The sequence below is a fragment of the Pagrus pagrus genome (genome assembly GCF_965226575.1).
Source record: "Pagrus pagrus genome assembly, chromosome: 8".
Taxonomy (NCBI): domain Eukaryota; kingdom Metazoa; phylum Chordata; class Actinopteri; order Spariformes; family Sparidae; genus Pagrus; species Pagrus pagrus.
Genome location: NC_140192.1, coordinates 11,436,304 through 11,448,368, shown reverse-complemented (window position 1 = coordinate 11,448,368; position 12,065 = coordinate 11,436,304). Strand labels below are relative to the sequence as shown.

The following is a 12,065-nucleotide window of genomic DNA, read 5'->3' as shown; positions in this document are numbered from 1 at the left end:
TTGTCTATCCCACTAGTGCAGCCCTCCCGCCCACCTTCATCTCCGCTTTCTTTCCATTTCCCACCCATACAGCCTTTCTCATCCTGTCATCCCTGGGCTGGTGGTCTGTCCCTTGGGGAGGTTAAGGGGCACCGTGGGTGAGAGGGAAGTCGGCAGGTTGTGCGGGCACCGTGCTCGCCTTTTCCCACAGCCCACGTCAAATGCTGCTGAACCCTGACCCCAGTGGGTCCTCACTCTCAAAATCAGTGTGGAACGCAATTCAGCCAGCCAGACCCTATTCAAGACCGGACTCACCATTGGGTGAGAAAAGAATCTCCCCCCATCCCAATTGTGGTCACTGCCCTCCCTTTTGTCTGCCGGCCAGGCAGGGTCGGACGACCGGCCGCCACTAGCCAGGACAAGACTTCCGAAAAGCCTATTCAGCATGTGATTTGACCCCCAGGTTCCATTGCTGACTCACAGGGATCAAACGCTGGGAATCTCTGGGGGTTCTCTACCGTGGAGTATTTTCATCCATTGAAACGAACCCTTTTGACAAAACTTGAAGTGACGAATGATTTTTTTCTAAAAGGTTCCTTGATGGCATAGCAATGTTTTACAAATTTGGAAGTCCTGGAAAAGTTTCATCCAGGCTCCACAGAAGTGTTGGCGATGGAAGACTTTTGTTTCAGCCTCCTTTGTTGTTCACTTCCTAAATACCTCACTGTCATAGAGTTTACACATAATGAATTGAAAAAGAAGGAGCACATGGGACAGCTGTCATCCCTGACAATTGTGGTATGAAAGTGCTTTTGCTTGGCCTGGGCCACAGCATTGGCTGTACACTCCTGATTTTCCTGGTAATGATTAAAACCAGTCAGAAGCCATTCTGTAACAGAGGGAATTAATAGTGCATAAAAATAAACACATTTTCTGAAGTATATCTCGTTTCATTCTTGATGCTGCGCCCAGGGAGCACTCATCAGACACCACTGATGTGTGGATTTAACAAACAAGTTTTGTAGAGTGATGTAACCCACGGTTGGTTAAAGTTGGACTTTAAACAGCTGGAAAAGTTGCCATTTCATCTCTGTTGTGTATTTGAACAAACACGCCGTGATTTCATTTTATCCTTCAATTTATGATTCGTTCTCTGATCACTCTTTTGTCCCATTCGTCCCCTCCGATGCCATTTACAGTAAGAAACGTCTCTGTGATTAATTTACAGAACAAGCACACAAACATGTACACATGCACTGACACAGAAAGAAACACTGTTAAGCTGCGGTCATCATTACACATAGGAGAAGGTATGCAAGGCAGAAAAGTTAAGACAACCCAGAAACCTTGACTTTCAATATGATGGTCCCATGGCATATGAGAGTGTGTTGTGTGTGTCTGTTTGTCTATGTGAGAGAGTGTGAATGTGTGCGAGTGTGTGCAGTCTCCAACTTGACGCATGGTTTAAATCTTTAGCAGAAGGGGAGCACTTTGATTGTAATGCCGCGTGCTGTGTGCTAAAGCGGGGGCCTGCTGCAGCTTTAAAGCTGGTCAACTGTCAGGACTGGAGCGTGAAAGGGGGGCCCCAGAGTGAAAGGGGTGGAGGGTCCCACTAGGGGGGTCCTGGAGGAGGAGGGGTGGCTTGTAACGGACCTCCTGGGCTTTGAGGGCCCTCTGTGTGGGCTGCTACAGCAAGGCGGCCTTCTTCACAAGAAGAAGAGAGGGAGGGCAGGCGGGCTCGAGGGAAGGTGCTGGCGCATTGGCCTCTGCAGCAGGGAGCATGGGCAGAACGCCAGCTCACCCGTTCAAGTCCCACAGACCAGATGTTCCTTGTCAGGGAGCTCTTGGCCTTTAATAAATTGAGTTACTGTAAATCTGTAATAAGGCAAGGCAAACATAGGCACCCCACGTCCCCCGCTTCACACACATCCGAGATATTGTGCCCTCACAGACATTTCTTACTGTCCCACAGGTCAACCCCTGGTGAAGGGGCCATGTCCCAGCTACTGAACCTGCCAATTACTTTTCAACCTACACATGAGGACGGATGTTATTCTTCCCCTTTGCCCCCAACCCGCACGCTAACTATTGAAAATGTCATTCATGCTTCTAGACTGTCGGATCACCTGGTTTCTGATCTTCAGCCCTTGATCTTGTTCAGAGACCTGACCCAAAAGAAAATGTATTTTGATATGTTATGGTTAGGAATAAACTCATGGCTTTAGGTTTAATAATCTTGTTTGGGCAAATGTGCATATTAGGTTCGCCTGTTTTATGTGCCAAGATCTGAGGGGGTGTTGATCTGGTTTTGATAAGTTTGCTCAGAATGAGTATGTATGATTCTACTGAAAGTGGATAAACATTGAATGGATAAACATTGAATTATCACCTAGCCCCAGTCCTCAGTGTTTAAGTATGTTTGAATGTGTGTTCTGCACACAACGCATCTGCTGTTGCCACTACCAGACTTGAGGCATGGGTCATTTACCCAGGTAAGAGCGGCCAGTGTTTTTGGAAGTCATCTGATCTCCTGCAAGAAAAATAAAAATAAATACCTCTGTGCTACTGAAAGGGTTAGGAAGAACATCCCCTGTGCAGTCTTGCTTAGATTTACAGCACCTCTGAGGATGGCTCTTGATCTGGCAGTGGTCAGTTGGCTTTGAAGAGAAGTGTACCGCAAGTGAATCACTTTGAACCTGCACTGAACTGAGCCTGAGGGAGACCCATGGTCCCACCTGAGTGGAACAGGACAGTAAATCTAAAGGCAGCTCAGTTTTTGCACCGTGACACGGGGACTTAAGTCTTAATTTGTTGCCTGCAGAATTCCCTGGTCCAACAGTTCTACAACTATGGCTTGGAGCCAGGGTGGCCTAAACGCTTTTACGTGCTGGCTAGCCTAGATCGTTTCCATAACAAATGGAAGTACTAAATTGAAAGTCCATATCTTTGTGTCTTTCTCCCACTCCCTCGCTCCATGCTCGGACTTCAGGTTTGTGGTCCTTGTATTATATGCTTGTGTTGCCATAGGTTCTTTTAAAGTTGTACATGGTTCTGCATGGGTCAGTCGCACTTTGCACACACCTGCAAACCACAAAATGTACTGATGATTGACCTTGGCCTTTGTAAAAACCTCCACTGATTGCTTCCTCTTCAACCTCTTGCAAAAATATTTCAGCCACCAGATAGTTGATGAATATTTCAAGACAACAAGAAGCAAGTAGAAAAAAAACAGGTCATGCTGTAAAATGGCAACATGCAGCCAGAGGTTGGGAATCGGAAATAAAACCAGTTGTTTGCCAACCGCAAATAAACAAAGAAAATAATAGAGGAAGGAGAAAAAGATGAAGAGCAAAAATGGCTGATCGGTCAGATGTGAGATCAGATGTAAGTTAAATGTTCGCTGGGTCAGAATTTATTCAGAAAAGGTTCCCCATCTCCCATTAAACTCTTTTTTCGAAAAGGGCAAGAAAAATCTCAAGCAAGCCTGTAAAACTTTAAAGCAACATCAAAGAAATTTTTCCGAATTTTTCAGTTTCCATCAACTTTTTCTAATGTAATACTTGAAAATAAAAACATGTTGATGGAAACATGGCTCTTGAAAAGTCCTGAGAGGATATCTGAATGAAATGTTGTGCACACGAGATGGGGCAGGGTTTGGCACGAGGACCATACCAAGCCTTTTTAACTCCTCTCTCTGTGCTGTGCCACCTGAGAGCTATCCCAACAAACTTCAGAGGGGGGTCTTGAAGTCCTCACTTCACATAATCTGGAAACAAAGGCGGTCGTGTCATGTCCCTCACCTATAGCTGATACTTTCACTTAACAGGTGATCAGGCCATTATCTACCTTGGGTAGGGCTCACGAACAGTAATCTCCCCTGATGGAAAACCGTCAGGGTTGTTCGAGGTGTTACAGCCTTGCTTAAATAGGCTTTAGGTTTGACTTACTGGCTAGTGGGCTGTTTCATTTGACACCTCCCACAGTTTGTGGTGCAATGTTTGTTTTTTCACAGGCTTCCCAAGTGTTCCTCTCTTGGGGACCTCCGGGCTTTCTCATGTCTTTAAGGCTCTTTAGGTAAGCCGGAAAAGCAAACAAAGGCATATCTATTATATGGTAAGTGGATCTCACATTACCCTTCCATTTCAATGCAGTCGCCAGTGTGGGCCACTTTCCAAGTGACTGATATTTTCACAGGGGCCAACATGTCAAGGGATGGTGTAATTGATTGTCTTGGATATTCGAGTATGCCACTTTCCCTAGACCCCCTAATGCTTCCTTCTCCAGTTATATAGCTTACTCGTGTGGTGAGGATTTGACACATGACAGTGAAGCAGGATAGACATGTGGTCATGGTACATATTAGGACAAGGGCATTGGAGGCCATATCTTCCACTGAGTGACTGAGGCACTGTTATTTTACAGCTAATTCTCTATTAAAAATTCCCTTTTGAAAATATCTAATGCCGTATATAAAAATGTGTTTGGCTGCTTTCTGCTTGCCAAAGGTAACTTAATGCACACATGCTCCTAAGTAGCCCTCAGACAAAGGATGTTATTTTTGTTGAAAAAGGATCCCTGCTGAAGTTTGTCCAAATGAAAACCTCAAGGCTGAAATCATTGGTTCTCCAATGAGTTGATTGAGTAAAGCTCTCTTTGCTCCACAGAGGAGTTTTGATCGTTGCCTGCAGGAAAGCAACGTTTAAAGGATAACATATCTGTTTGAGTAAGTCTTTTTATCAGCTACCTCTTTATGTTTTGTTTTTTTAAACATGGCTCAAAGGCAAAATCTTCTCAAGTGAACATTTCCTGTTCTTCCTTTTATGATCTTATTACTTAAACAGGAAGAGATTATTACTATTATTTGATATTATTGAATTTAGTTCCGATATTTTTCTCAGACTTTTGGAACCCGAGGCAACTTCAAGAGCCAGACTCGACCAAAAAAAAGAAAAAGAAATTGCCCTAAAAGAAAAAACTGAGAGTTGACAGCGCAGGTCATTTAACTTTCTTTTACGATACTGATCTGCTGTCGGTGTGTATCCAACAAAGCTGCGCCTGCTCCATCTGGCTTTGCTGTTAGCCTCTGCAAGAACGCTGGAACTGACTTTAAATTTCCCAAATACGTTCTTGTACATAGCGCAAGACCATTGAAGCACGGCAGGTCCTTTTATCAGAAAGATCCTGAACATGGCATGTTGACTGAGTGTACTATGTTGCCTTGGATCTCTGCCATCACACCCTTGAGAAGGGCACTTAACCTGAATTACTCGGCACAAACTCGACTGCCAGAATGACTTTAGGAAAAATACAGGGTAGAGATAAAATAATGGGATCGCTCTATGGAAATTGTTGAAGTGAATAATTCACCATTCCAAACATGGCCAAGGTGGATTGTAGGAGGCTTAACGTGTACCATTTTACCATCAACACATTCAATTTAACTTAAGGATGTAGGCATTTGAGCAGAATACACCTGCTTTATAGTTTGAACCTTAATTTTGTTTTAAACTGAACACCACTGCAGAATAGAGGACATACATTTTGTCAGGGGGATTTTCTCACGTATATTCTCAGCAGCCAACGTTATGCACCTCCATAACTAGAACTTGGCCTCAGGCATCTTTCTCTTCTCTCCTGTCCAGTCAGACTTTTTTTTTTTTGCCTCTGTCTGCCTCCCCGGTGTGTTTAGTTGGTCAGGAGGCCAGAGCAGGGCTCTGCTGGCAGCAGACAGGCGCTAAAGCTCCTTTTATTCTACCAGGATATCCTCTTGACTCGACATGATGCCAACATTGACCATTCCATGTAGTAATCTGGCACAGGTCAGGAAGAAGCTGCGTACACGTGCCATGCATGCCCATCCGCTGTCTTAAAGAGCCTGAAGTAGGCTTGCCAGGGTTGGAGCTTAAGCTAAGCTGACTCGCTGTGCAGACACTGGGTCACAAATTGTCAACCCTAACGATGTATCTTAAATGAAGTGACATTCCCCCCAGACTAATTTTCCGTAAACATGATTGATGAATTTTCTCTCTTAATCAACATGTAAGTTCGAAAAATGAATTCTTTCTGGAGGAAACTTAGTCTTGTTGGCCAAGTTTATTTTGGTATCTGACCCACAAATAGCCCAGATACTTATTTCCAAAAGTGATAGAATAAGTACCTACAGTTTCCCACCCTGACCAACTTTTCCCTCCTCTACCTCATAAGATCATTAAGTCGCTTGCATACTTGAACACTAATTTATGTCCTCCATCATCAGTCAGTTTATCGCCAAATCTTTCTTTGCTGTTCCTGAATGTGAGTAACTGCTAAAAACAACTGCAAGCCATAATTCATATAAACTAAAACATGCTACCTGTGTAGTTGGTGCAGGCAGCCAGTTATTACGAAGTTATTCAAGTGTAGTAGTTCAAATCACCAACACGAAGGTAGTGAAATAGGAAATGCATACATCAACCTTCATATTGCCTAAAAAGTGGGATTAATTGACCACTCGTCCACCTTGCGTGAATTGGTGACACATTTCTGTTAATCAGTTATTCTTACAATAGAATAATACAGTAATGCTGAAAGTCACTGTAATTGAAAAATGTCATGAAAATATATAACCCAGCTCATGCAAGTTCTCAGTCATTGCACTGCCCACTCTGCACAACTTGTCACATTCAGAAATCACTCCAACTCTTCAGGTCTGTTGCCAGAACGTTCTGCTTTCCTGAGTTTTATGGCTCTCCCCACAACAGTATACCCGGGTGGCTAACACGGCAAGATTCCAGCAGCAGGAATACAGTTGACACAGACACAGGTGATTAAAGATTTTTTGACACCCTTATGCATGTATAAGCCGCTTTCTCCCATGCACAAGGCAAGGCCCCCGGTCTGTATGACCTAGAAGAAGCTAGACTGGATGACCCAGTGGTCATCCTAGGAGCCATCTGGCAACCCACGTCTTGTGTGGCTTACCCTTCCCACTGCCTCACGCAATTCCTTAAGCAAGCATAAGTGTGCTTAGGAGGACTTAATCTCAGAGAAACTGGTTTGGGCCACAGTGTTGACTGCCGGTGTGGATGCACCCGGCTGTTCATGGGTCACGGGGTTCCTTCTCTCATGTAACACTGAGACAGAGTTGTTGGCGACGTATGCTGTCCGCCTGTTGGAGGATTAAAGTCTGTGAATTGGATGTGCCCTGTCAATGAAATGTGGCCCGTATGAAGGTGCTCGTACCAACAAGGTATTAAATAAATCAGGGATTCTTTGCCATTTCAAGCTCTTCGTGTTCCCATGACTGCACAACTGTAAAGCTGCACTGAAAACTTAATAAGTCATCTGGGTTCATACAATCAATCTTACCAACGACAGAAGGCATCTGCCGCGCTGTGAGAAGCCCATGGGTGTGTTCTGAAGCAAGGAGGGGAAGTGAGAGAAGCTTGAGCCTGTCTGCACTTGCACAGAGGTCACTGCTGGCCTTTTGACTGTCTGCCAGTGCAGGGGCCAGAGTCTTCCAGAAGAGGGCCTTGGCTACAGGCAGACAAGTGAGCCAGCCAGCCAGACAGGCAGCCAGCCGCATCGTCTACAGTCTAGGTCTGGGGCTAGAGCCTGGACTAGGGCAGCTCAAGTTACCCAGACAGATTTGTTAACACTGTTTGGGTCCGCTCGGCTTTCTAGCCAGGCCTCTGAGCCAAACGCGGCTGAGGTGACTTAATCTGTCATTAAACTCACATTACACCCGGACAGAGACTCGGCTCAGGGGCAGAGACAGCGCTCACTCTCCCACTCACTGGCATGGCTGGCTGGATTTGAGCAGACACAAAGAATACCCTCCTCCCCCTCCTCCTTCTCCTCCTCCCCATCCTCTTCATGCCACACACCATGGCACAGCTAGACAGCCCAGCACGGTCTAGACAAAAGCAATTTCACTTGAAGTTGAAAAGTCATTTGACTGTGTGACGGGCACCTGTGCGGATACAGTGGTGTTTACAGCGTGCGCAGACATATTTGTCTTCTTGTATTGGACTCGACTTTTTAAGACGGTTATCTGCCTTTTTGATTTTAGGAATTTGTTCAGTCATCAATCTTCATTTCATGTTTGCAGAAAATATGCAGAGATACTATCTGAATCTAAACAGATTTTGATTAAACTCATAATTTCTAGTCATGCAATGTCTTACATGGTTTCACAGCATTGGTATTTCTGCAGTGATTGATGAGTGTCCCCTTTCCAGCGTGTGTCCTTTTACAGACACTCAATGTGAAAACCAGATCACAGTAATCAGTACAAGAAACCATTAGAGTCGACTGTGGGAATGTATCATCGAGCTCTTCATATTTTAACAAGTGAAGATAACTGAGGAAATGGTTTAAATTTGAATATTTTCTATCATCTTTTTAAATCAGTTATGAATACTTCATCATATACTGATCCAACTGATAATTATCATAAATGATGAAACATGAAACTGACTAAACATGGCGGGAAATTGTTCTTGTATTGCATCAGTGGCATTATTAGCATTTAGATTTTTGTCTCCGAGCTGCTGACAGTTCACATTTGTCTTTGTGCATTCTTCACTGGCTATCAGACAAACAGGAGGAGATGGCTGAACTTCACTCATGTCGGGCAAACGAAATTGCTTCCATTACTCTCGGCTTGAAAATGTCAGAAACCCTAACAACCTGCAGTACCTTCAGCGGAGGTCTAAGACATTGTTTCCCTCTGCTGAGATTTGTTTTTACGTAACAGCTGGTTCTGGTTCTCCCCTCAACCTCACCGCACCCCCACTCATGAGCTGCTAAGAGCCTGCATATGAACTTTATAATCGACTGTTACAAAGAGCAGTGCCAAGCCAACGAGGCACAGACGTCTCACATAAGAAGACTGTTTTATTTCATTTAGTTTTTTGTTCTATTTTATTTATTTATGTCTTTACTTTGGTTGCATTCTGGATGCAAAGAAGTGTTTGGACAGTTTCATGGCTATGCCTTTGCGCATTTGTGAGTGATTATGTGAAGAAAACACATTGTGCATGGAAAACTATTTCAAGTGCAGGAAGGGATGATACGCAGTTCTCTTGTTTTTTTTTCTTTTTAATGTTCTTGGCCTCAGAGGACAAAGAGTGTGGCCTCTGAAAACGGCAATACAACGTTTGAACTGGGGCTTATGTTATATTTTGAGCATATTTTGATAATCATGTTCAATCACTTTGTTTTAGCCGAGTCATGAACTGACCATATACTGATCTAAAATCGTCCTAAAGCTTTAACTTGGAGAGCAAAAAAATCTGCAGGTTTTCATCCCAATAGTCAATAAAGCACAAGATAATATTGGCTACTGTCTCCCAGATGTTTAGAGATGTTTTATTTACTGAAATCACCTGGTGTTGTTTGCTTAAAGTGAAAATCTTCTACTATCGGCCTAAAATGATGTAGGGTTTGAGTCTTGTGATGTAATTGTTAGTTTGAACATTTATGAAAGAATCAAAATGTGTTTGACCTTGAATGAGGAGCTCTGAAGGATTTTTAAAATGTAACTGCTGATATTTAAAGAGATTTTCCCAATGTAAATAGTTCATCATATATCGCTGTGTTGGTATTGTTCCTGCAACATCGTAATCAATTTAGCTGATTCTGATGTTGCACTAGGACTGTCATTGCAACATAAAAGGCTTAAAAGCAACAAAGTCTGGATAGAGAGACCAGGAGACCTGGATACATGTCCCGTGTGGAACTTAATGTTATATTGCTGACTTATAATTTTTCTTAACCATTTGTCTGTTGCAGTTTGGTTCGTTTTAGCCAACAAATATATTTGGTTAGGTTTAAGCAACAGACATACTTGGTTAGGTTTAGGTAAAGATGGTTTGGGTTAAATTGGACCCTTTCACAACATTAACCACGTGTTAGATAGTCTCGCTTCCCTCGTGTGTGTATTAACACAAATACCTGATTGGTAAGTAGCAATGATGATCCTGAAGCCACATTTATTATGCTGTTGTAGGAACAACACAGCCATATCATATCATGCCATGAAAATACCATTTAACATACTCATTTGCTAAAACTGACTGTTTTGACTGACAGTTTTCTCTGTTTTCCTGCAGGTTAAGAAGTACTTTGAGCTGGAGCCGCTGGCCAGAGGGAAGCGCTGGATCCTGGAGGGCAGCACCACCGACAATATGGAGGCAGTGAAGGAGATCTTTGGTCAGTTCATTAGTCTGTTGGAAGATAAAGACACAGAGCCTGCAAGGATATGATGCTAACGCTGCTAATGCTAAGAGACGTTAGCGGCTAACCACGAGGAAAACACAACGTCCTGCTGGTGCCCATGTACACACACTCATGCACAGACACAAACATGCACACACAAAAAAATAAAGCAGAAGTTGGCCTCTCTCTTTGAGAAGTGTATTGTATGTTATCTTCCCTTCACTGCGCTCTCATTTTTCAAATTGGATGAGTGTGCACAAGCAGCAGTCGGCCACTGCAGCCTGACAGAGGAGAGCTGCCATCAAACCCACCCGATGTAAAGCAATCAAGAAAAATCGTCGAACTTTGCCAGAAATGGAAATCTTGTTTACTATTGTCTGTGCCATTGTGATTAAACCAGTGGCGTGTGGGACATGTGGCATTCCTTCAGCCATCATTGGACACTAACACACACATTCTCACTCTCTCTCACAAACACACACACACACACACACACACACACACACACTGTCACACACAAAGTGGAGCCCAGGTTGTCTGTAGATATGTTTAACATCTCCAGTAATTACTTTACAGGATGTTTGGGTGGGCACTGTTGATGTTCTTTCCACTGAGAAGTACTGTACAGCTGTCAAGTGTGCTTCTTCTGTTGACTCGGTAACAACGAATGTCGTTGTGTGATTGGAGTGCGTAGTCCAAAGCCTTGTGTTATGTACGGTAGTTACATATCGGTGTGTTGCACCGTGTCTGAATATCTAATCTGAATAGTGTAGTCTGAGTATCTCCATGGAGTATTATGTACATGCAAACAAGTACATTGCTGTGTACCCTCCTGTGCAGCCATACACAAGTACTACTAATCATGTGACTAAGTGCTACATGACTTTTTGGAGAAGTGAGGAGAAAGCGGGAACAAGTCTGAATGCTTTTATAAATGTGCAACTTAGGATATATTTTATAGCTCTGTATGTTAACCTTGTAGAGCAACGTTCAGATTTTTTTATATATCATACCACAATTATTAATTCTTTCAAATCAAAGACCAAAAAAGATTAAAAAACAAACAAAAAAACTGCAATGATTGACCAGGCTGGATGTTGCCACAAGGTAGAGAGATCTGAAGGATTTTGTTTTATTTCAGTGTTAAGCAAATGTCATGTTTGTTTATTCTTTCTTTGTTTTTCTACATTTTTACTGTATTTCTTTTCTTTTCCTTTTGAAATTGACACAATCCCTCTTAACACTGGTGAGCGACTCCAGTCTCCCATCAGGGTGGAATACAAACTATCAATCAGCCACAGCAACAGCTGCATCTGACAAGTCCCTGTCCGACACCCTAATGCCTTCCAACTGTCTGTGAAGACCCCTCCCTGTCTGCTCTTCATCGCAGACCCGTGCCCAGCCTCATCCCAGCCCTTCCCAACCAACACTGCCCCTCCACTGCAGCTCTGCTCCCTGTCCCGGTTACTGCTCAGTGGGGTTTGAATCCTACATCTTTCAGTCCGGCTGCCCTCGTGTGGATCCCACACCTCTAAAACGAGTGGTTCTGATTGTGCCACAGGTGTGTGGACAATGTTCACACCTCCTCCCTAGGTGCTTGTCTTGTTGTTGTTGCTTTGTTCAGTATTTTGTCAGGTTTTTAGAGATTGAATCACTTTTTGTACCTGACATGAGATCAGCCAGGTAGTTTTTTACAATCTGAAAAGGTCGGTGCATTCACTTGAATGCAAATAAATCTGTCAACTGAGGATTATACCAGTGTTGGACTTTGCGTATCATCTGCTCACACAAAGGTTTTAAAACATTCACTCTAGCTGTTTTTTTTTGTTTTGTTTTTTTATTTTTTTTTTCAATCATATGTTTTGTCTAAAATGGCAATTAAAGTT

General features: G+C 43.3%; 1 protein-coding gene across 2 annotated transcripts in view; it reads left to right on the top strand.

The window, feature by feature from the left end:
- The window catches only part of arl15a (ADP-ribosylation factor-like 15a), a 99,125-nt gene extending 88,750 nt beyond the window's left edge, over positions 1-10,375 (top strand). For both annotated transcript variants that reach the window (XM_084360357.1, XM_084360358.1), the window contains exon 5: positions 10,074-10,375. In XM_084360357.1, coding sequence (XP_084216483.1) covers positions 10,074-10,226 — 153 coding nt within the window. In that variant the 3' untranslated portion in view covers positions 10,227-10,375. The remainder of the gene's footprint in view (positions 1-10,073) is intronic.
- The last annotated feature ends 1,690 nt before the right edge of the window (positions 10,376-12,065 follow it).